The sequence below is a fragment of the Amblyomma americanum genome, chromosome 1 (genome assembly GCF_052857255.1).
Source record: "Amblyomma americanum isolate KBUSLIRL-KWMA chromosome 1, ASM5285725v1, whole genome shotgun sequence".
Classification (NCBI taxonomy): domain Eukaryota; kingdom Metazoa; phylum Arthropoda; class Arachnida; order Ixodida; family Ixodidae; genus Amblyomma; species Amblyomma americanum.
The window spans coordinates 460,479,422-460,503,258 of NC_135497.1; the positions used below are offsets into that span (position 1 = coordinate 460,479,422).

At 50.6% G+C, this 23,837-nt stretch overlaps 1 protein-coding gene across 1 annotated transcript in view; it reads right to left on the minus strand.

Annotated features, from left to right (window-relative positions):
- Positions 1–1,236: 1,236 nt before the first annotated feature.
- Positions 1,237–23,837, minus strand: part of LOC144126089 (high-affinity choline transporter 1-like) — a 39,890-nt gene continuing 17,289 nt past the window's right edge. The window contains exons 4-5 of the mRNA XM_077660019.1: positions 15,804–15,952; positions 1,237–1,425 (exon numbers count right to left, since the gene is read on the minus strand). Of these exons, the coding sequence (XP_077516145.1) occupies positions 1,237–1,425; positions 15,804–15,952 (338 nt within the window). The remainder of the gene's footprint in view (positions 1,426–15,803; positions 15,953–23,837) is intronic.

Sequence of the window (23,837 nt, forward strand, 5' to 3'; positions counted from 1 at the left end):
GCTTAGCCATGATACGTTGCAGAATGACAATAAGTCATTCGTCATAACTATGACTACGAAACTTCCATAGGTCATAGTACGGTACGTTTCATCATTCCTGACTGCACATGTTCGCTTACATGTTGTGGCATCGTGCACCGGCGTTCTCTGACACCCTCCGAATTGCGTGCCATAGACTGCGGACGCGGGCTGCTGCGCTAACGGGACATATAATGCTTTCGCGTTAATAAACGTTTTTCTCTCTTTTGTGGAAGCGACCCGCTCGATAGGAAACTACAGAACGTGGCTCAGCACGATGTTCCACAGATTAATCGAAGCTATGGTCGGTTAGCCAGGCTGCTATCTTAACGGTGAGCACCTACAGCTTTTCAAAAAATAGTGACAGGCGATGCTCGTTTTAAACGAACAATGATGCACTCGAGAAGGGCAGAGGCTTGCTAAGTGGTCATCATTTCCATGTTCGCGACGACAGAGGTGACTGAAGAAGAGCCGGCCTATTTATTTTTATACGTATTTACATACTGTCAATCCTACTCATGACTAAACCAAGAGAGTAGTAGCTTAGCACTAACAAACATACACGCCATTACACTAATCTCCCAAAAATATATGCAGTTATGTTATAAAACTGCATTAAGGTCCAAACAGAAGTAAACACCACAAGAAGTGTCAAGTTTATACTTGAAAACGATTGACGGACACACGTCTACAGGTGAGACCTTACGCGTCAGGTATGGTTTCCTTAACGAATTGCAAGCAACAACTGCACGGCTATTTCACCTTTTTTACGGTGTCTCCCGCGCTATAGTAATGACGGACCAAAATCGACTCACACATCTCTTGTATAGTTTTGACGAAGCCCAGCTCGGCTTCTGTGCCCTCTCTTCATCTCCCTCTGGCGGATACGCGCCGCAGCTCATCGTTGTCCTCAGTGCGCACAACATTCGGATTCAGCACGCCAGAGCGACAGACGCACCTTCTCTTCAACGCGCACACACTTTCCTTTTTGCACTTCCTGTGTACCGCGAACACAGTGCTATGCGAAACCGGCACAAACATTAACGGACGCGTACATGAAGCGGCGAGCCTCTGTTTCTGCGACTTCGAACTATACGTTGCCCCACGACACTCGAATTGTCTGTGCACCGTAACTTCCGGTATGCAATCTGGACATATGACGTATTTCAGATAGTAAGGTTTAAAATCAACGTTAGGAAATACGGCAGCGAGTGATGGTTACATGGATGGTATAAAAAGGAGTAGGAAGACCCGCACCTGCCACGGAATGCCTCCGAGCACCGTGGTGGCGAATTCGTCGACAATCTGTCCGATGTCCGCCATGTGTATCTCGCCCCTCCACTCGTTGTCAGGGTACGGAGCCAGGCCCACCGCCTTGTTCCCCAGGCAGAAGGGGACGCAGGCCCACTGCGACGGCCGTTGCATTAGGACACTGGCCGCTAACTAATTTCTGTTCGAACAGTTGTCATTTATAGTCTCAGATGTTTGTCCTGTTCACGTTTCTTTGTTTCGTGTCCTTTTTTTTGCGCTAGCTAACAAGCTAGAAATCACCGACAACTAGCTCAGCTAAACCCACCGAAGCTGATCTACCATTTATTGCCTTCTGGTGATTTCAGTACAGTTCTCCGTGGCGGCCAGCTAGCACCAGTAAGTCAATGAAATGGGACTCATTTAGTGTGCCCATTTGCAATAGAAACTACAGTCTACATGCTGAAAGCGGGCAAATGAATACATGGCACAGTATAGTATACTATGGTATAGTATTGTAGATTGCTCCCTCTCTGCACGCTCCCCTCTATCCCCTCACTCTCTACTTACTTCTCACCCCCCCCCCCCCCCCCCCCCGGCGGCTGATGCTCATGGTGCCAGCATTGAGCTCGGCAGTTACGGTGCGACCGGCCCTTTCTTTCCTTTTCTCTATTCCCGTAATAAATCATAGCACCACCACCACCCCTTTCGTGGCAAGTTCTCGAAGCATTGCGCGTCCGCTGTGGTAGCTGGGACGAGGCTTAAATGGGGGAAAAAAATGATGGAAAGAGTCAATCAAAATATCTCCAGACAGCATGTGAGCTCTTGAAAGAGACAACTTCCTTAAGCGGACACTGGGGGCAAATTGAAGCTGGTCTGCATTGATGGATTACCAGATTGTAAGGAAAAAGACGCCAATGGTGGAAACGGTCCAAAAAACGAAATGCAGGTATCGCCCTCAACCGGTTGATTTTGCAAGTAAACTGCGGTGCGTCAACGCAGGTATTTTTGCGCGGATCCCAGTGGCTAGGCTACACCACCAGTCACTTCAAGAAGGTGACCACGGTGTCATTTGCAGTGTCGACGTCTTGAATTTAAAATCGAGTGCGAGGTGGGGCATTCTGTAAATGAATGTTTATTACGAATAAAGGCTCATTTTGCTGCCGCACAAACACTAACGTACTCAAAGGCTCAGAGAACAATGTTTACAAAAAAAAAAACTTCATGGAATTGTTCCATGGCAAAATTTGACGGACTCCATAAAAGGTGTCCTGCAAATTTCTTTGAGGCGATAGTAAAAATGTGTGACGAGAATTCTAACGTCGCGAGAGTTCAGATACAAACAGAAAACAGAAATCTGTGCACAGAAAAAAAAAACAGTAAAAGGGTCAAATCATACCAGACTCCCATTAAAACGAATTCTCGAATAAGACGAACAATGCGTAAAAATTGCGTTGATTTTGCACGGACTCAACGTGAAAAAATAATCCGCCTAGGGGGAAACAATTGGCGTGTCCCCAGGCTGGTTTCTCAACGACCACTAGCCACGGCGGCTCCGTCAAGGCTGCGCTCCATGCACACGAACGAAGCCCCCGGCGACGGCGGGAATCCTCCCGCGTTTAGCGAGTCAGACCCTCGCCGGCCTGTTCCGGTTAGACACACATTGGTCCTCCCCTTTGATCTGCGTTCGCCTTAGCAAGCGCTGCGGCTTGCTCATTGCCGCGGCCGCCGCACCGCCGTAACGGAGAAAATATTCCTTTTGTTCTGTCTGCGAGACAGACCTACAGCATTAAAGACAGAACAATCGGCTTATCGGTAGAGGAATACCATCTGGAGCTGGTTACGAGAGGGCGAACTTCCTGGCGAAATGCGTCTCTACAGCCGGGAACGGCGCTCAATCCTCCTCGCCGCTGCGCTTTAGCGGTCGGAGCAGAATCACTCGCGGCACACGTGCTCACCTGCGTAGCTTCCTCAAATGCAAACAGATCGAGGTGACAGATTACGAGTGTGGTCACTAAGCTGGGGTGCACTGTGCAGCGCGCAGACACCCAACGAACGCACATCCCCCGCGGTGCACGTCGCCTCGTCGCTGTCCCTGTCGCGGACGTGGGGGTAACTCTCTTTAGCGGCACTCGCGGTTCTCTCGAAGCAAGGCAGTGGGAGAGAGAAGAACGCTTTGCTGCAAGAAACCTTCTCTGCATATTTGCGCAGAGGTGGGAGAAAAGTGCTTTGCGAATAAGCATTTGTGAGTTGCAGGTGTGGAAAAGGCAGAGCACCATCCCGGCAGCCAGCGCGCGTTGGGCGTTGTTCACGGCGAAGCAAAATGCGGGTAGGCGCCGGGAACACCTGTTCGTTGCCTTAGGGCTTAAGCACATTTTCAACTGACGGGGTATCGCTGCATGCGTTTTCACAGTGCAGAGATGTGACATGGGTGGATATCAGCGCGATGCACCTACTCGTGTAACTGCTAACGGCCACACTGCAGAATGAACGACGTGAGAGACAGAGAGAGCAAAACTCTGTTGCGTGATTTCAGACCGTCCGCCACATGGCCATAGACAGCTCGGAAAAAAATAAAAACCGAGAAATAATAGAAATAATGGTCGGTGCAGTAGAAAGAACAGGAGACCACAAAAGAAAAAAAAGCTAATGCTGCGTTGGAAAGGGTGATATAAACAAGTTTCATGACCTCACTACAGGTCACTTGATGCATAGCGCAATAATTGCTCTCTTTGCAATTACCTCTTCAATCCTAGTTAATTCTATTCATTGCAACAAAGACTTCTTCCCAAGTATCTAATAGGTGCCTACTTCTCCGTTCCTTAACGGCCCAATTCCCCCAACAAACGGCCTCGAGCCTCCCTTTCCAAATAAACAGCGCATTCATTCCTTGTTGTCTTGTAAGAGATATATGAAAGCACCTTGCTTGCTCAAATAGCCTTCAATGGTGCACTTCTGATCAGACGAGCAAATTACCATGCTCCCTTCAAGTACGTTTCCAAGGGAGCGTATACTGCGCACGCAAACCAACTTTAGTAGTATCAGTAGTAGTGGTTTATTTAAAAAAAGAACAAAGTTTAAGAAAAGCATGTTGCCGGCCACGGCAATTCCTATCTAATATATCAAACGCCCGAGCTGCAGCCGGCGGAGGTGAAAGGGAGAGCATAGCGTGGTATAGAGGGAAGCGATAGCAGAAAGGACAGGCGAGAGCTTTGCTCACTGCTTCCAAAATACAAAAAGCAATCAAGTTCGCGCCGCTCGCGCGCTAATGTCCGGGCTCTGTTCCAAAATAAGTGCGTGCAAGCGGCCACGGCCAACAATCATTTATAGGAAAGAAATAAACTGTATGTATACAACGAAATGTCGCCCACAACTCGATTTTTACAGGGCTTCCAGTTTTGATTTCGCTCTCCCAGTAAGACGACTGTGCGGCCTAAATGCGCACACATTAACGATTTCCCAGCGGAAATTAGGAGCAGGAAATGGACTTGGGCGGCATATGCATTGTGATGACCCCCATAATGCGCAGGTCCACACGGGACGGAGAGGCAAAGAGACACCGTATGGCTCAGTTTAAACAAACAGGTATATTCAATAATTACACATGATTAAGGTTATACATCAGAGGCTGGGGCGTCCGAGCTTACGTGCCGACGACTTCATGGGGGCGATGGAGTGGCTCCGGAGTTGGGCTCGAGCGGTTGCTGGCAGAAGCTGCACGCCGTCGGGCTTCGGCGTTGAAGGCCCTCTTGGCGAACGATGTCGTCCTGAGCGTGTATGCAGTAGAATTTCAGTAGTCGTCCGTTTCTTCGAGGATGGTTCACAAACCCTTCCTCTAGTGTCGTTCGGCTTGGAAGATGAACAGGAGGCGAGCTTGTAGATGATGACAGCAGAGCATAATTTTACAACATACATATACAGAGAGTTAAACTGGAAAAAGCAGAACTGAATTTACAAAAGAACAAACTTTGCACTACTTTACTCATCGACCGGGCAGGTTAGTGCCTAAGTAGCATCACATTACATGCTAAGCATGGAGCCCCAGCTCAGACTGGACTGCATCCGTTTACATGTGCTTTTAAGCACTTGATTAACAAAGGACTAAGGGCGGTCATTTCCAGTGGCCCGCCCAAAGCATCCATTCTCCAATCCAAAATAACATGCGAGATGGGGACCACCCCTTGGGTTGGGCTTAGCCTCGAACCCAGAGTCTGTTAACAATACAAACTAAATAAACAACAAAAACGCCACCACTCTCTCTCAAGTGAGAGTATACACAGGCTCTCTCTTCGGAGCTAATTCACTAGCGCCTGTCTTTCCACATTCTTGGCGAGTACTGCCTGTCCGCCATGACAGGTGTCCGTCACGGCCCTTCTGGGAATGCGCTTTTGTTCACGAGGCACGGCGGGAAGCTGTGGGTGCCTTCCCGGCGATAGCCCACGTCGAAAGGAGAAGGAGGGAAAGAATGTTGTCTTCGCGGTAGCGCATAGCGTCGGCTGTGGTACGGCGCGCTCTGGCCCGCTGACAGCTCCCTTGTCCTGGAATGTGCCCGGAAATTGGGGAGGATAAAGCCTGTTTCCCCGGGGCGGCGGCGGGTCCGGTTGTTCTGGTCGTCACTCAAAGAGCATGGCTGGGTAATTGATGATGCCGCTGTCACGGGTCTCCGTCTACGCCGCGCCGTCGAACGTGGATCCTCGTAGCACACACGGAATGTCACACTCGCTCACCCTCCAGAAGAATGTTCTCCGAACATTTGAGTCCACGCAGCTCCCCTTGTCTTTCTGAATCGCCTCGCACAGTGCGTCCGACAAAACACTTTTCGCTGCACTCAACACCACTGCACAACACCATATGCCTCCGCTGTCATAACTGGCGTCTCCAGGGGCAGCACTGATCTTCTTTTACAGATAAACATGAAACTCAGCACCCAAGCCTCTCCTTTCTAGTCCAAACTGGACGAAATAAATTTACCACAGTTACAAAGGAGCTCCCACTTCTAGCACGATCACGGCACAGACAAAAATATAGATAACGAAAGGAAGTAGGGCAGGTTCTGCATGCGCTCCGCATGCTCTCCTGTGAAGGTGTTACTTAATGACAGAAAGGTTTAACTACCAACTCCGATAACTTAACACATAAGCACATAGCAATGTTATGAGCTGCGGCATTACACAATTCTAACCAGTTCACAACTCCGCTCTGTTTACGCCATTAGTCCGACTTAGCTTTCCGATTTCGCAGCGGATATCGGCCTTCATGAGTCATACTAAGTAAGTCTGTGCCCCTTTGTCTGCTTTGGGACTCGCGAGGGCTCGTGGCAGGAGCCTCTCCTGGCGTTATCTGCGCGGCAACCTCGCGCGCTTCTTCTTCTAGCAATGCATGAAGTAAATCCGGTGGCATTCTGGCCGTCACCTCTGGCGCCTGCCGAACAAATGCAGGAGAGGGCGTTTCTTGCGAACTATCTGCGCGCTCCGCTTCACTTCTGTCCCCATCAAAATCCGCGCTTTCCCTTTCCTCATTTCGTGAATACTGAACCGGTGCCGACTTGAGGCGATTTGCGTGTATTCTTATCAAACGCCGGTTCACGTCTCGGACTCTGAAGTTTACCGGAGAAAGCTTCTCGACAACCTCGCACGGTCCTCTCCACTTCGTCTGGAACTTACGAGCTAGCCCAATCTGCCTTTGGCAGTTTTCAATGTACACGCTGTCCCCCACATCAAACGGCGCGTCTCTAGCACTGCGATCGTGCACCTCCTTCCTGCGCTTCGCCGCTTTCTTTAAGGACTCCTTTGCGATGTCCCTCGCCACTTGCAAGCGCGATTCTAGCTCAACCTTATAGTCGTCCAGTGAAGCGTATGGGACACGACGGGGGCCCTCTGGCACTTCACTAGGCTGGTCCGGGTCTCGGCCGTAGAGAAGAAAGAATGGCGATTCGCCCGTGCTCTCGTGTGCTGCGGAATTGTAGGCAAACATTGCATACGGGAGCCACAAGTCCCAGTCCCGCTGGTCGCGCGAAACAAAATGCGACAGGAACCCGGCCACGGTTTGGTTCAGTCGCTCCACCGCGCCGTTGCAAGCCGGATGGTACGGTGTTGTCTGCTTCTTAGCGATCTTAAGCAGCTCGCAAACTCTCCTCATTAGCTGCGACACGAAGTTCGTTCCCCGATCTGTCAAGAGTTGCCTCGGGGGTCCATGTCGGAGCACGATCTGTTCGACAAATGCTCTTGCAACCGTGTCTGCCTTCTGATCTGGGAGTGCTACCGCTTCCGCGTATTTTGAAAGGTGATCGACAAATACTAAAATGTACTTGTTTCTGGAAGTGCTCGTGGGCAATGGGCCCATTATGTCCATACCTGTCCGCTCGAAGGGAGCCGAAACCTCAGGGAACGGCTGAATTGGAGCTGGTCTTCGTCCCTTGGGTGTTTTTCTTTCGAGGCAGGAATGACACTTCGCACAGTAGTCTCTAACATCCTGTCGCATACCACTCCAAAAGTACAAACGCTCCACACGCCTGCGTGTCTTCGCTACGCCAAAATGACCGGCGCATGGCGCATCGTGAAACGCGCGAAGAACCCTTTCTGTCCACGACCGAGGTATGACGACTCTCTCCCAAGCGGTTTTCTCTGGTCTCCCTTTCCTGGTTGGCCTCGTGCGCCGACACAGGGTGCCGTCTTTGCCAATGAAATAACTTAGCTGTTCGGGGTGAGACGGTGCGTCCTCTAAGCTTTCGATTATTCGCTTCAGGTCCGGATCTTTGCACTGCTCTGTGCGTAATGCGGCGGGGTCGACTACGGGGACAAACTCATCTATAGCTGCCACGGCAGCTGTGCGGCTGAGTGCATCAGCATTCAGATGCGTCTTTCCTGACTTGTGCTCAACTTCAAAGCAGTATTCCTGCAGGTGTAGATTCCATCTAGCGAGTCGCGAGCTAGGGTCCCTGACACTCATCACCCATTTCAGAGGATGGCAGTCTGTGACTAGCTTGAATTTGCGGCCGTAAAGGTAGCATCTGAAGTGCTTTACTGCCCAGACAACGGCGAGGCACTCCCTTTCCGTAGCTCCGTACTTTTGCTCTGTGGGGCTCAGCTGTCGGCTAGCAAAAGCAACGGGATGTTCTTTGCCCTCGATAACCTGAGATAGCACGGCACCCACTGCGAACTTTGACGCATCTGTGGCCATAACGAAGGGCAAATTAAAATCCGGGTGGCGCAACAGCGGTGCACTCATTAGCTTCCTTTTCAGGGCCCCAAAAGCATTCTCCGCGTTTTCGTCCCAGCGAAAGGCGACATTTTTGGCTGTTAAGGCGGTGAGCGGCTTAGCGAGCTTGGCGAACTCCTCTATGTGCCTTCGGTAGTAACCGATCAGGCCGAGAAACTGCCGGACCTGGCGGACGCTAGTCGGGGATGGAAAATCCGAGACACACCTTAGTTTCTCAGGGTCCGGTCGCACGCCGTCAGCTGAAACAACGTGCCCGAGGTATTTCACCTCGTTTTTGAGGAATTGGCACTTAGAGGGCTTTAGCTTGAGACCCGCTGCTCTTAGTCGCACCAAAACCTGCTCAATATCGCGCAAATGGTTATCAAAACTGTCACTGTATATGATAATGTCATCCATATACACGAAGCACAGCCTCCCCAGAAGACCTGCCAGGATAACATCAGCGGTTCTCTGCCAGACAGCAGGGCTGTTGGCCAGACCCATCGGCATTCTTTTCCATTCATAGTGCCCTGAGGGCGTGTTGAATGCCGTTTTCCTCCGCATCTGCCGGATCCATTGCTATCTGCCAGAATCACGCCGCCATGTCCACTACCGTGAAGTACCTGGCAGAGCCCAGCTGAGAAAGCGTCTCCTGTATATTGGGGATGGGGTATGGATCGATGCGAGTTACGGCATTTAGTTTGCGGTAGTCCACTACCAATCGATACGAGCCATCTGGCTTTTCCACCAATAGTGCTGGTGCTCCCCAGGGTGACTTTGAGTGTTCGACAATGCCGCGATCAATCAGGTCCTGCACCTGCCGCTCCATCTCCTCACGTTGGGAGTAAGGAATCCTGTACGCACGCTGGTAAACGGGCGATGAAGTGCCGGTTTCTATCCTGTGCTTTATAACGCCACAGCAGCCCAAATCCAGGTTGGACGCGGCGAATACTTCCGAGTAGTCGTTCAGCAAACCAGCCAGAGCCTCCCTCTCCCTGGATTTTACGTGAGAAAGATCGAACGACACCTTTGGAGCAGCCGAAGGACTAGCATGCTCTACAGTTGCGAGTACCGTATCGGTGGGCTCACGTTTCTCTATCGCAGAGGTGAAGAAAGCCAATGTTTTGTTCTTGGGAAGGCTCAGTGGCTGCTGGCTACAGTTAACCACCCGTAGGGGCACTCTGTGGGCGTCATTAACCGTCACGAGGCACGCGGCTGCCTTCAGGCCATTGCTGAGAGAGTCGACCGGCTCAAGCACTCCCACGGCGCCGCTCTCTACATCTGTAGGCACAAACGCGTACAAAATGTGCTCCGACCAAGGAAGGACGACCGCCTCCTCGACCAGCCGGACGGCAACCCGCGAATATACCTTCTCCAATGATCCCACTGTTTGACGGGTGTCAATATCGGTAATGCGAATCTCAGCCCCTCTCCTGTTCAAAAACGGAACTTTTGAGCCGCCCGCATTAACCTCTTCCTCAGAGAATGAGACTACTACCTTCCCTTTTCTCAAAAAATCCTGCCCTAATATACCTGACACTCCGTTTGGCAGAGACACCGTGTCCGGGCATACGTAGCAGGGGTGCTCCAATGCAATTCCGCCGAGAGAGAAGTGTAACCGGTAGAGTCCACTTATGCCAAGAGGATCCCCCGTTATGCCTACAAATTTGGTTGCCATGCCACCAGACGCTTCCAACACCTCGCGGTCCCCCTTCCTTCGAAGCGTGTTAAAACTGCTCTCCTTAAGCAATGTCACCTTTGACCCCGTATCTATCAACAATTCCATGCAACAACCATTTAACTTGCAACGCACAACAGGGCATGCCTCGTCGGCCACACAAACTACCACCACCTCATCATCCACTGCTCCCTCCCCACGCTCCTCAGGCTGGGGAGGACTAACTAGTTTTTTGACTCGGTATCTGGAGCCCCGCTGTAGGCTTGCTTAGGGCGTGTCTCGCCTGCTTCTCTTTGTGGCTCCCCACGGCGCACGTTTTGGCAGAACCTGGCGATGTGTCCGCGACCCTGGCAAACGAAGCATACGATTTCTTCAAAATCTCGCATACCGCGCCTGTAGCTTTGTGGCGGTCTCCGGTTTCCAGCGAATGGGCGCTGTTGAGCGCGCGCTTCAACCTGGCGTTCTACCTGCTGAGTTAGCAGCTGTTCCAAGCGATCTAACCGCTCTGTAAGAGAGCAACCTCAGGGTTGAGCACCGCTCTCTCTATGACGCGCACTCTCGCTGCGGCTGTCGTTAACGCCTCATTTCGTTCCTCATCCAATGCGGCCTCCACGGCTTGGTCGAAATTGCTCGGCTTGCGCGAGAGCACGAACCGGCGCACGGGGTCTTGCAGACCAGCCACGAACAAAGCGGTCATTTCCTCTTTAAGTATATCCTCCGCGTATTTCTTCCTTAGCTGGTCTCCTTCCTCCTCCCTGCTTAACGTATCGCGTGCTAGGCGCTGAAGCCGCGACGCAAATGTTCGCACGTCCTCCCCTACCATCTGTCCGGCGTCACGGAACCTCTGTACCCGCACGTGACGTGGTTCAGTGTCGAAATGCTCAAACGCGAGCTTCTTAAATTCCGCAAATGATTTTGTGGATTTTACTTTTTCGTCTCGCCAGGCAAAATCATGAGCAGCTCCTGCCATCTTACACCTCGCCATTCCCAGCATTTGAGCATCGGACCATCCCCCCATTTTCCCAATCTCTTCTAGCATGGAAAAGAAATCGCAGATTGGAACCCCTGTCTTATCTCCCGTAAACGTCGGAATGACGCTTCCTAATGCCAGCATGCTTGCTCCGAGCGACGGCTGTGGAGTGGGAGCTCCCTCAGATACAGTCATTTTTTTTTCAAGCCCTCCAGTGCCTCAAGCCTCTCAAATGGGGGTAAAAGTCCCACAATCAGTCCCGTGATTCCCTTTTGATTACAATTTTGAAGTCATGAATGTCACAGCATTCAGAGGACATTTGCTTTTGAGACCCCACTTCTGACACCAGTGTGATGACCCCCATAATGCGCAGGTCCACACGGGACGGAGAGGCAAAGAGACACCGTATGGCTCAGTTTAAACAAACAGGTATATTCAATAATTACACATGATTAAGGTTATACATCAGAGGCTGGGGCGTCCGAGCTTACGTGCCGACCACTTCATGGGGGCGATGGAGTGGCTCCGGAGTTGGGCTCGAGCGGTTGCTGGCAGAAGCTGCACGCCGTCGGGCTTCGGCGTTGAAGGCCCTCTTGGCGAACGATGTCGTCCTGAGCGTGTATGCAGTAGAATTTCAGTAGTCGTCCGTTTCTTCGAGGATGGTTCACAAACCCTTCCTCTAGTGTCGTTCGGCTGGGAAGATGAACAGGAGGCGAGCTTGTAGATGATGACAGCAGAGCATAATTTTACAACATACATATACAGAGAGTTAAACTGGAAAAAGCAGAACTGAATTTACAAAAGAACAAACTTTGCACTACTTTACTCATCGACCGGGCAGGTTAGTGCCTAAGTAGCATCACATTACATGCTAAGCATGGAGCCCCAGCTCAGACTGGACTGCATCCGTTTACATGTGCTTTTAAGCACTTGATTAACAAAGGACTAAGGGCGGTCATTTCCAGTGGCCCGCCCAAAGCATCCATTCTCCAATCCAAAATAACATGCGAGATGGGGACCACCCCTTGGGTTGGGCTTAGCCTCGAACCCAGAGTCTGTTAACAATACAAACTAAATAAACAACAAAAACGCCACCACTCTCTCTCAAGTGAGAGTATACACAGGCTCTCTCTTCGGAGCTAATTCACTAGCGCCTGTCTTTCCACATTCTTGGCGAGTACTGCCTGTCCGCCATGACAGGTGTCCGTCACGGCCCTTCTGGGAATGCGCTTTTGTTCACGAGGCACGGCGGGAAGCTGTGGGTGCCTTCCCGGCGATAGCCCACGTCGAAAGGGGAAGGAGGGAAAGAATGTTGTCTTCGCGGTAGCGCATAGCGTCGGCTGTGGTACGGCGCGCTCTGGCCCGCTGACAGCTCCCTTGTCCTGGAATGTGCCCGGAAATTGGGGAGGATAAAGCCTGTTTCCCCGGGGCGGCGGCGGGTCCGGTTGTTCTGGTCGTCACTCAAAGAGCATGGCTGGGTAATTGATGATGCCGCTGTCACGGGTCTCCGTCTACGCCGCGCCGTCGAACGTGGATCCTCGTAGCACACACGGAATGTCACAGCATGTATTACGGAGAATCGGCAGTCGATGGCCTCTGGTGGGGTAACAGAGTAGATTCCAACGAAGAAGAAACGTAGCAGGGGTCAGAATGGAGTCAGACGAGATTAGGAGATTCGAAGCGATAAGATTACCGCTTCTGGTGCAGTACACAGGTAACTGCAAATAAGTAAGAGAGGCCACCGCTTCTACGGCTACACAACCACCCGGGCCTGTCACCGAAGCTTCGCCGTCTACTTCGCACGAAATTCTACGAAAGAGAAACGCCTCGCCCATGAATTCTTTCAAACGTGTAGGGACGCAACGAGAAAGAACTGAGCTGCGCCTGAAAGCAACGACTGTAAGGTCGCTGCCTTGGCAGCGGCTGGAAATGCGTCGCATCGAAGCTGTCGCAGCTTCCAACTGGCGTGCGCCAATACACAGTATGCAAACGCGCAGATGCGATTTGCAAGGGGCCAGAAAATGTATAACTACTGGAAATTCTCGATTTAGACGGTAAAATGGCGCCTCTGCCAGTGTTTTTCGCGTTACTTGTCCAGCAGTCATCTCCTATGGTTGATACGCTCATTCTTTTGACTCGCTGTAAAATGAGGCATCGTAATTTAATATGTTCTCGGTCTTTTGGCAGAGATCGGGAGCCCACACAATGACGCAATGCTCGTCATATTAGCTGTTGTTAGAGCCGCGAAATTGAAACGAAGATCGCATAGGGTACCTTTTTCTCGAGCTAAATAAAACACTTAACACTTGCGCAACTCATTTTACTACGCCACTTAATTTTACATACAGCAAATAATAATGCCGTCGGAGATGTAAAAGAATATAAGTATCTAGGGGTACAATAACGTCACGGCTCAAATGGACGAAACACATCGATAATATATATTCCTCCGCGCGCAAAAAGTTAGGACTTCTTAAGTTTTGGATGGGCGGTTGCCCTAGTGCCCTAAGACTAAAGGCATATAAATCGATTGTAAGGCCAATTCTTGAATAGGCCTGCATTGCATGGGACCCCTACACTACAGATGACACCCAAAAACTAGAAAAATGCAACGTCTTGCGGCTCGCTTTATTTTCAACCGTTACAGGCGCCTAGACGCTCCTTCCGCCATGCTGAAACTTGAAGACTTAGAACCACTTGCAGATAGAAGAAAGAAATCCCGTCTCAATTTCGTTCATTCATTTTACTTTTCTCGACTTGGTATTTGACCCGAAAATCACATCGCTAGTGATTCTAGAGGAGCCTCGCGCCACAAGCATACCCATAGCCTGGAACCTATTTTTGCACGCACAAATACATACAAGTTTTCTTTTTTTCTTCTTCTTCCAAGAACAGCTTCCGAATGGAATACTCTACCGCAGAACTCTCCGTTGCTTTCCAATCATTCTTGATATCTTCACTGTTGGCTTAGTAGCTGCACTGTAACCGCATTTTCAATTGTGTTTTTGCATTGTTTATTTTGTGGCATCTATATTGTTCGGTGCTATCGTACTTGCTTTGCTTTTCCTCTGTATGCATTTCCCTCTCCTGCTTGGACATACAGCATGCTCGCAGTATTCAATAAATAAAAAAATAAATGAATAAATAAAAACCGCTGTTAGGACGTAAACACTACAGCATTATCGCACATGTAAGAAATCAAGAGAAAACGTAAAGCCGTGAGCAAAAGTGGAGAGACCACGGCTACGGGCGCGGGAGCGGCTGCGGGGCCGCACCGCGGCGCTGCTATCTCTGCGGTTTTTTTTAGCACCGCACAGCTCGCTGCGAGAGTGCCCCGAGTGACGTGAAACTTCACCCTTGCTCTCGCGCAGGTGCTTATCGCGCTTGATAAGCTTCTAGTGCGGCGTTCGGCTACTCTGCAGCTGACGGTCGCGACGAAGGGGAGCGCGCATCGCAAAGCTCCTGACTTCCGTTTTCGGCGCGCCTTGACCGCTACGCGTCGATACCGTGCCTGTATCAGCATGCTGTTGGACGGCACGCGCGGCTTCCCCTCGTCTCCCGAATCACTAGGCAGAGACGAATACATCGTGGCGTAAAATGCAAGGCACTGTGGATCCTCGCTTCGAACACCGCCTTCAAACAAGGATTAAAAATGTTCAGGACTCTTCATTGCAGTAAGAAATAAAGGATTTTCACGTAACATTCATCTAATGCTTAGTAAAGTTGCCATTAAGGGCAATTACATCAGCAGCTCGTAGGAAACGGAGGTAGAGCATCTGTAGAACACGGAGTTGTATCACACCAAGCTTTGCGATGCTTGCTCTCCTTCGTCGCGACCGTCAGCCGCAGAGTAGCCGAACTCCGCACTAGAAATTTATCGAGCGTGATGAGCACCAGCGCGAGAGCGAGGGTGAAGTTTGTCGTCACTCGGGGCACTCTCGCAGCGAGCGTGCGGCGCGAGATAGCAGCGCCGCGGTGCGGCCCCGCAGCCGCTCCCGCGCCCGGAGCCGTGGTCTCTCCACTTTTGCTCAGGGCTGTACATGGTCAGCTGGTGTTGCTGAGCCCTTTGAAATACATTATAAAACTAGATTAACGGGTTCCCCCAAAATCCACGTTCATTCCAACGTCTTTCTGTGGCTATCATCATCTCGTCGTCTTGACAGTTGACAGTTGCACAGTCGGCGGACAATCCCTGCAGCCAGATCCAGAGAGGATGACTACTCTGTGCGCAGGTGGAAGTCATCTCCTCAGCTCGATTACCTCTCCTGTGTACTGGATCCCTCTGCGTGCAGCCACCAGGTGTTGTTTCTAGCAACATGCGCGTTACACCGTAATCGAACGGAAGCTCAGCCCTTTTGTTTTCGGGTTTACTAGGCGCCCTCTTGTTCCCAGCTGCGCATATGCGCGCACGTGAATGGATCACCTTACTTTATGTGGAAGAGCGATGACTGTGCATCTCTTGGCGTCTATTGCCCTTCGTTAGTTGTGCTTGACTGTACTTGAATATCTACCATAGAAGCACGCGTTGTCGACGGCGGGATGACGCGCCGCAAGTAAAGCGGCCAGAAGCGACAATCACAGAGGGAAAAAAAAACTCTAGGTAATTTTCGGGCGCACGATGTAAGGATGACGGCAGTTATCTTCTTCTTGTATAACGGCCGACCCCCAACGTGGGTCAAAGGAACTGCTCACCAGGCCGATTGTGATACCGGCCGCTTGAAAGGAGTCCGTGTGCGTCACGGAGTAGAGTCCTCCAAGGGACGTATAGAAGAACGTCACCGCAGCCGAAACCACGATGGCCATGCGCGCGTCCAGCTGCACGATGACTTCCACGGTCGATCCTGCGCAGTCAAACCGGTTAAGCAGGGCAGCTGTTACGGTGCATTTTCATCATCATCATCATCTGGCACCAAGGACTCTTCCATGAGCGTCTTCAAAGCTGCGAAAAACAGTGCGAGGACCAAAGCGCGCGGCCGTCGCTGTCAGGGGTGCTTGACCCCAAGACGGGAGCTCCTTTTCAGCGCGCTCCGCCGCCGCCCGTCAACGAGGGGGGGGGGGGGGGGGGGGGGGAGGGGGGGGGGCTGCCCCGGGTAGGCGCCGATACAGGTGTATCCAGACGGCGGGCCACGGACTGGCCTGCGGACCGGTCACGTGGGATCGACCGCGCGAGGCCCGGCCGGGTCTGGCCGGTGACAGCGTCCACACGACGGACCAGAAGAGCAGACGACAAGGCGGGCCAAGCCTCGTGATCTGCCTGCAGGAACCCTCGTCTCACGCTTCGACATTCGGCGGCGAGAACAAGCGGAATCCGCGGCAGAGATCCGCCTAAATAACCAGCGGGAAGCTCGATCGGTACGGGACAGATTTCTGCCGCGGTGAGGAGAAAGTTGCAATCCCACGGCGGCAAACATGGCGGCGCGCTTCCAAGCAGGACCGCTCGCTTCGGACTGGATTCATCGTTGTTACTGCCTTTTTTGTTGCGTTCACTGGCAATAAAAGGCGCACCCATTTCTCGCTAGGTCTCACCTCGCCAATAAGAAGACATATGAGTGAAATATTTGTTTTATTTTTTATTTAGAGTGACGATTGTGCCCCTACTAGGTTTAAGCGGAGCGTACGTTTGTTGACAGAAATAGTTACCCGGCCTAACAACTAGATGGCGCCACAAGGCTGAGCATATCCTTCCGTCTGGGTTTGCATACGCTGAGCTAAAAGTGGGAAATGTGAGAAGGGCTGTAACGTCCCGAAGAATACCTGCGTTTAGCGTACATGATAGTGCATACGCTTATGGCTCGTATAGGCAGCGTCAATTTTTCTTTTCTAACCATATCTGTGCACGTCGCAAGCGCCGACGCTGCTACTAATTTCGCTCACTCTCGCCGCCGAATACCCAATTATGATCGAGCCATCAAGCTGTACTAAGGCTAAAAAGTAAAACGTAGCGTCGTCCGACCACGTTGGCATGTTAACAGTGGAAACAAAACGACTTTCGCTGGTGCCGCCTCGACTGCCGGGAGCACCGAGCCGGCAAAGACCAGTGTGGTGTAGTTGCCAGACTCGATGTGTGCGAGTAGGCTAAAAAGTCCGTGGTCCGCCGCCAGAAAAAATGCTCTCGCATTTCTCGCGCGATCCGGCCCGCGGACCATGAGCGGACCTCGCAGACCGGAAGCGAAACCCCACGTGACCGCTAGTCCGCGGGTCAAAACACGTCCGTGGTCCGTCGTCTGGATACACCTTACCGGGCGACTGGTCCTAATGACCCCGTGGATCATCCGTTCTCCTACAAGTGCCAGAATCTGTCGCGTTCCTCCGCTCGTTTCATCCAACCAAGCAGATACAGTGCAAATTTTATTGCACGCTGAGCACAAGCGCATTGTTTGAGCAAGTTTCCCGGCTGTATGTCAATGTAGTAGCTTGGGCGAGTTGGTGGCAGATCATTCTTTAAGCGTAGTGAACAGGCTAGTGGGCCTCTTCGCAATATATCATCAGTTTTAAGTCAGCGCTCGTGTGTGCGTGTCTGCTTTGCGCCTTGTTCGCGCTGTTTTCAGAATGAGCGGCTGTGTGTGTTTTACCTTAAGAGATCGACAATGGATAAGGAGGAGGAAGTGAAGGACTTAAAAACTACAGAACGATGAGCTTACTGTCCTTGCTCTACAAGGTATTTATTAAGATAATCACTAATATAATCAGTGTAACCTCAGACTTCAATCAACCAAATGACCACGCAGGCCTTCGTAAAGGCGACTTCTACAAAGACACATTTATTTATCAACGTTTCGACCGCGGTGCGGTCTTCTTCAAGACTGTAGTGGTCTCGCGTCAAATGAACGTTTTAAGTTTGTGAGCTGCAGAGGAGGGCAAAAGGAGTGTAACAAGCAAATAGCAACAACAGTTCAAAAAATTGAACAAAAAAGTAAAAAAAATAAAGATAGGGGTGTGGGGAGCAGACAGGGACAAGATTGGGGGAGGAAGCAAAAAATAGAAAGAAAAGAAAAAAAGGGGGGAACTATTATAGTAAGGAAGGACGGGGTAAAAAAAGGAGATGGCTAAACGAGAGAAAGGGAGAGGAAGACGGTGCTCGCGACATGGGCAGCGCGGCAATCACAGGCGTACGAAAGACAAGCGTTTGCGGGCAGGTGGGCTGGAAACGCTGATTGGTCAAACAAAATGTGACGCCACGTCTAAAACGTCACGTGACGTCATGGTCACGTGACTTTTATCGACGTCATGTCCGGCTGGAAGAGACATATTTTCCCTAGATTTTTCTCGGAATTCCCCACGTTTTTGACAGCGCGCGCGGGTTCAAAAAGCGCACCTGATGCGCCGCGCTTTCACACACTGCATGCGCGTTTCTATATTTTTATTATATATGATATCCTTGAACTGCTGGTGTATTATTTTAGTGCGCTCGAACGGCGCGCTTCGTTGTGCATTTATTATAATCGCCACTGCCTGGCGGACCCGATACAGCTTTTGCAGACCTGAGAGGTTAAACACGTACTATCCATGCAAAGCCACGCAAATGCGCCTACAGGTGACCACGCCCGTCTATCAGCGCTCCGTCGAGTGCCTGCATTTACAATCGAGTGCTGTAGGACTATGAACCTGACCTAGAGCATACATATTATAATTTTTCCTTCTATTCTACATTCTCTACATGCAGGAGACTACACTCATAGCTTTCGTTAGTGCAGAAATTTCGTACAACCGTGTCAAAATTTGGCGGTCCGGTTTTGTTCTACACGACGTTTTGGAGGAGAAAAGCATTGGGTCTTTGAAGGACGACAGTCTATATAAACTCCTATTCACTGTGTCGTCGTACCTATCGTAATTAATGACGACATATAAAGGCTTTTGATACAACTCTCGTGATTTAAAACAAAACTGTTCGTTTCACTAACCCGCGAAAAAATATTGCGCGCAATCATTCGCCACAGCCCGTTGCTGCGTAATTTTTGTTGTGTGCGGATTTTCTTTTATAATATGACAGCAGCGCGCGATAGCTTATATATATAGTTGCGCAGCCGACCACTGCAGGTACCAGTAAACACGTACCCCGTTTAGAATGAATTTAAAAACGCGGTCGGGAGTTGGAATTATTTGTCCGGGACGCTGCGGTCAAAGTTCGCAGTTTTGAAAATTGACTTGAACAAAATTGAAACACGGAAATTTTTGCGCATAGCTAGTCACTCTCGCATAAGTAAATATCTTATTCCTACCCATCATCCCCTTGTCAAAACACATATATTAATGAGAAAAACGACCCATTTGATGCAATTAAGTTCACAGTCCTACAGGGTGGGTTCCACAACAAAGAGAGCAACGGGAGTCGTACTTTATTTACAAATTTGTAACAATTCCTCACGGCATGAAAGTCCGGGTTTATTGACCTCCATCGCCCCTTTCAGAGCCAGTGCTGACCTTAGGAGTGCCGGCGCGTCAAACCTCGGTCGTTTGTCGCCAGCGGCATCTTTTTCAAGCTTCGCTGCCCGTCCACAAAGCTCTTAATTCATCCCCCACCCCTGTCTTCCCAGTTCGACGTACCACCTTGTCGAGCGGGGTGCAATTGAAGAACCAAGAACCCTTGATTAAATGCTCCTGCCATTCACCTTTACCCCCCCACAGGACACTTTCGCGAACTCGTATGTTTTGCCGCCTTTTTTCTTTTTCTTTTGTGTGTGTGTTTCATGCACAGTGCACGTGTGTGTAGTTAAGCTAACTGCGCCGCTGATTCCGCCTTCCCTATTCGTACCGAAGACGCTCCTGGAACGTCTCCTGCCCTGTCTGAATTTATTGTTTATTTGTTTGCTCGTTTTGGCCGGCGGCACGGGCAGTACATGCATCTATGATTCTTATCTGCTCCGGGACTCCGCCAAAGTCGGTTATTGTTGCTTTGAGGGCCCGGATGCCCTCCCTCCCCTCGTTATTCCTTTTTTCCCCCGGGCTGGCCTCCCGCGCAAGCTCGCTGGGCGGCAGGGGACAAAGCGTTTTTCTTTTTCTCTTTATTTCTTTCTCCTTTTTCTAGTATTTTTCTTTTGTGCCCATCAAGGGTTCTTGGTTCTTCAATTGCACCCCGCTCGGCAAGGTGGTGCGTCGAACTGGCAAGACAGGGGTGGGGGATGAATTCAGAGCTTTGTGTAAGCGGGCAGCGAAGCTTGAAAAAGATGCCGCTGGCGACAAACGACTGAGGTTTGTCGCGCCGGAATCCCTAAGGTCAGCATTGGCTCTGCAAGGGGCGATGGAGGTCAATACACCCGGACTTTCATTAATGCCGTGAGGAAATGTTACAAATTTGTAAATAAAGTACGACTCCCGTTGCTCTCTTTGTTGTGGAACCCACCCTGTAGGACTGTGAACTTAATTGCATCAAATGGGTCGTTTTTCTCATTAATATATGTGTTTTAACAAGGGGAGGTAGGGATAAAATATGCGCGCGGTGGTTATTAAAGCGAATTCGTATAAAGTTAACGGTCTGCCCAATGTACTGCGTACTGCACACACTGCATCCTAGGAGGTATATTACGTTGCAGAAATCCCAATCAGAGTTGTCATTAATTTTCCATTTGAATCCTGAAGCTGTGCTTATTTCACAGCTTGATGTTTGTAATGTGTTTGCAGACCTGGAATCTACTTTTTCCACAAGGTCGACACCCCAAAACCGGCTCTTTATGTGACTGAGTGTATTAGAATGTTTCGAATGTTTTTCGGTCGTCTGTAGACTGCATGAGGGAGAGCAGTGAAAATTTTGGCGAGGCGCTAGCTCGCTTTGTTTGAGAATGTTGAAACGTTTTTTTGAAGATTTTGTTTACGTACGTTAGGCGGCTGGGTTACTGGTGAAGGGAAGTACGTGATTTGCCTGATGGTCTGTTTGCTCGCTGTATCGACGTCACTCCAGTATTTGCTCTCGGTTGGGTTTAGATGTCCTTTGAATGGCATCGTCGGCAATGGCGACGGGTATCGCTGCTTAATGAGGACTTCTTGCATGCGTTTGGAATTTTTTACGAAGTCTTCATCTTGGGAACATATTCCTTTAGATCGATGTGCCTGAGAGTATGGGATGCTTGTTTTAGAGTGACGAGGATGGCAGCTTTGGAAGTGTACGTATTGTTGACGGTCCGTCGGTTTTCTATATACACTGGTGGTGAGTGAGCTTTCGTTTACCAAAATCTCAACATCTAGGAAGTTAATTGTGGTGTGGGCGCACGTGTAAGTGAAAGATATGTTGGGGTGGACGAGGTGTGTCAGTCCAAATTAAAAAGATGTCATCCAAGTAGCATTTGTATAGGGTGGGCTTAATGGGACAATCTTTCAAAAATTTACTTATTACTATGCATGAAGATGTTGACGTAGGTGTGGGCCATCCTTGTACCCATGGCTGTGCCGTTAATTTGTGAATAGTGTTGATTGATGAATTCGAAGTTGTTATATTCCAGTACGATTTTCGACAGTATTTATAAAACACGTGGAGCAGGGGAGCATCAAATCACTGATCGAAGCGTATGAACAAAACAGAAAGGAGGAATCCCCTGCTGTACGTGTATTAGATATGTTGTTCACAGCAACATCTTGCATGAAGCTGCAGGGAAGAGAAAAGTCGATGAGACGTTGCCAGTTGTACTTGAGCCGTCTACATCGAAGGATTCACCACCGATCCTCTCACCAGGTTTCGTGAAGCTTCCGCTTTATCGTGCCGGTTTACCACTGTCCTTGCTAGTGAAGCGATTATTTTTTTAATGTTCTCTTTTTGCCCCATTTGCCATCTGCCATTTTTGATCGTGCCATCTTCTGGGCAAGTACTACGTTTGAGGTTCGAAAAAGATGCATAAGCGATCACGACCTATGCAAACAATAACAAAGACGAAACACGCTACAAGAGCACCACTAGCTGCATATCTGCATATCGCGCGCACACGTGCGACTGATTTTCGCTGACGATCGGCCGCTCCCGCTGTATTCAATTAGCTGTGTCGCCAGATCGTCTGTCGCGAGGCGCTTTCGCTGTGCCCGCATGACCGCTTGTCTTGACCTTCCAGGGGAATTGCGCGTTGCTCGCGCGCGGCTTAGCCCGAAGCCGGTAAACCGGCTGGCCACCGCCACATCTGGACCTGGTTTGACTCAAATTGGTCTCAGCCGCGCGCCGCGTCTTGTTCGGTTCGGGCGCGAACAATACGCGAGATTCAAAGCGCTCGGCCGTCTCTGTCTCTATGGGGGGGGGGGCACTTGACCCCAAGGGCGCTCCTTTTCAGCACCACCCCGCCGTCGCCCGCCTCCGATTGAACAGGCGGGGGGTTCAAAGGGGAGCTGCCGCGGAGAGGCCGGGCAGCTCGTCCTAATGACAGCGCAGAACATGCGTCACTGACAGCCCCCTTCCTTTCGCCGTCTTGTCCATCGTGCGTCGCGCCGAGCCCGACAAAGAAAAGGCCGTCACCCCCCCCCCCCCTTCCCCTTCTGAATCGGGGGGCGGGGGGGCGGAAATTCCGCAAATAGTTTCCCAGAGGCATCCTTTTTTTTTCATGGGGTCAAGGAAGGTGGCCCAAACAGTGCGAGGCAACGTTCTCTGTTCATTCTAGAGAAGCAAGCTTACACTGCAAAATTAAACCTTGTCTTTCTCTTCCAAATGCAATTAACTAGGAGTCCTGTCCAACCATTCCAGCTTGTTATGTGGGCACCCCCAACCATTTTTTAATTCCGTGTAACTCGCAGCCCTTCTTCACCTTGGTCATTGTAGCCGCTATTGTTTCTCAAGTACCATGCAACATCTTGTTATTAGCAGTTGCTAATTCAAGCCTTCTGCAGGGTTTGAAGGACCTTTTTAATTGGAAATGAGAGCATGTGCACAGGGTGGAAAGCGCGTGATCTGCCAGGAAACACTAAAGCGGCCCCGAGAAGGGATCTTTATTAAGGATGACAGCCATCTTGGGCCTCTTCACTTGGCAACGACAACACAGCGTGTGCGGTCCCTATGGTTAGGCCCCAGCTGTGGAAGCCATCCTCGGACACGACCATGACCTTCGACATCTGATGTTTTTATTTAAAAACACAGGGACCAAAGTCGTGCTGTATGCAGTGCAATCCCCATGTGGTTCCATAATCATCCATTTAGCCCGGCTCTTTGGACGGATTCAGGAAACGACTGAAAAGAACAAAAGTAACGAGCAAACAAAGGTGCGCTGCATAAAAGTTAGAACGTAAAGAGACGAAGGCACGCTGCGCTAATGCTGTAGCGAGGTCTAACATGTAAAATTTCGCGGCTGGCGTCGATTTCTACAAAACGCGAGTAGTGCCTACGGAAATAAACAAAGGCGCACTGGAGATGGGTAAGTCTGTATACAAGCACGAGTTTTTGTCTCTACCAGCGATTTACTAGCTCACACCGCGCGATTTTGATGTCTGGCGTCGATTTCGACAGAGAGGGAATACGGGCACGAAACGGGACGCTCGCGATCTGCCAGGAAACAATGAGGTGGCCCTAAAAAGGGCCGTTTGCAGGAGCACTTCAACCGCGACCTGCAGCGGCGTGGTGAGCAGTAGGCCCAGCAGTGGTCCGTCTTGTGCCCTTTGGCTCCGCACCGACGACACCGGTGCACGACGTACACCTCTCCTGGTCTTGCCCTTGAAGCCGACGCTATCCCTGGTCCGTAGATCTTGACGAGGGCCGCGACGATAATCTGACATCTGGTCGATGCCCCGGTCTGCGGCAAACAAGGATAGCATCGGCTTGCCAGG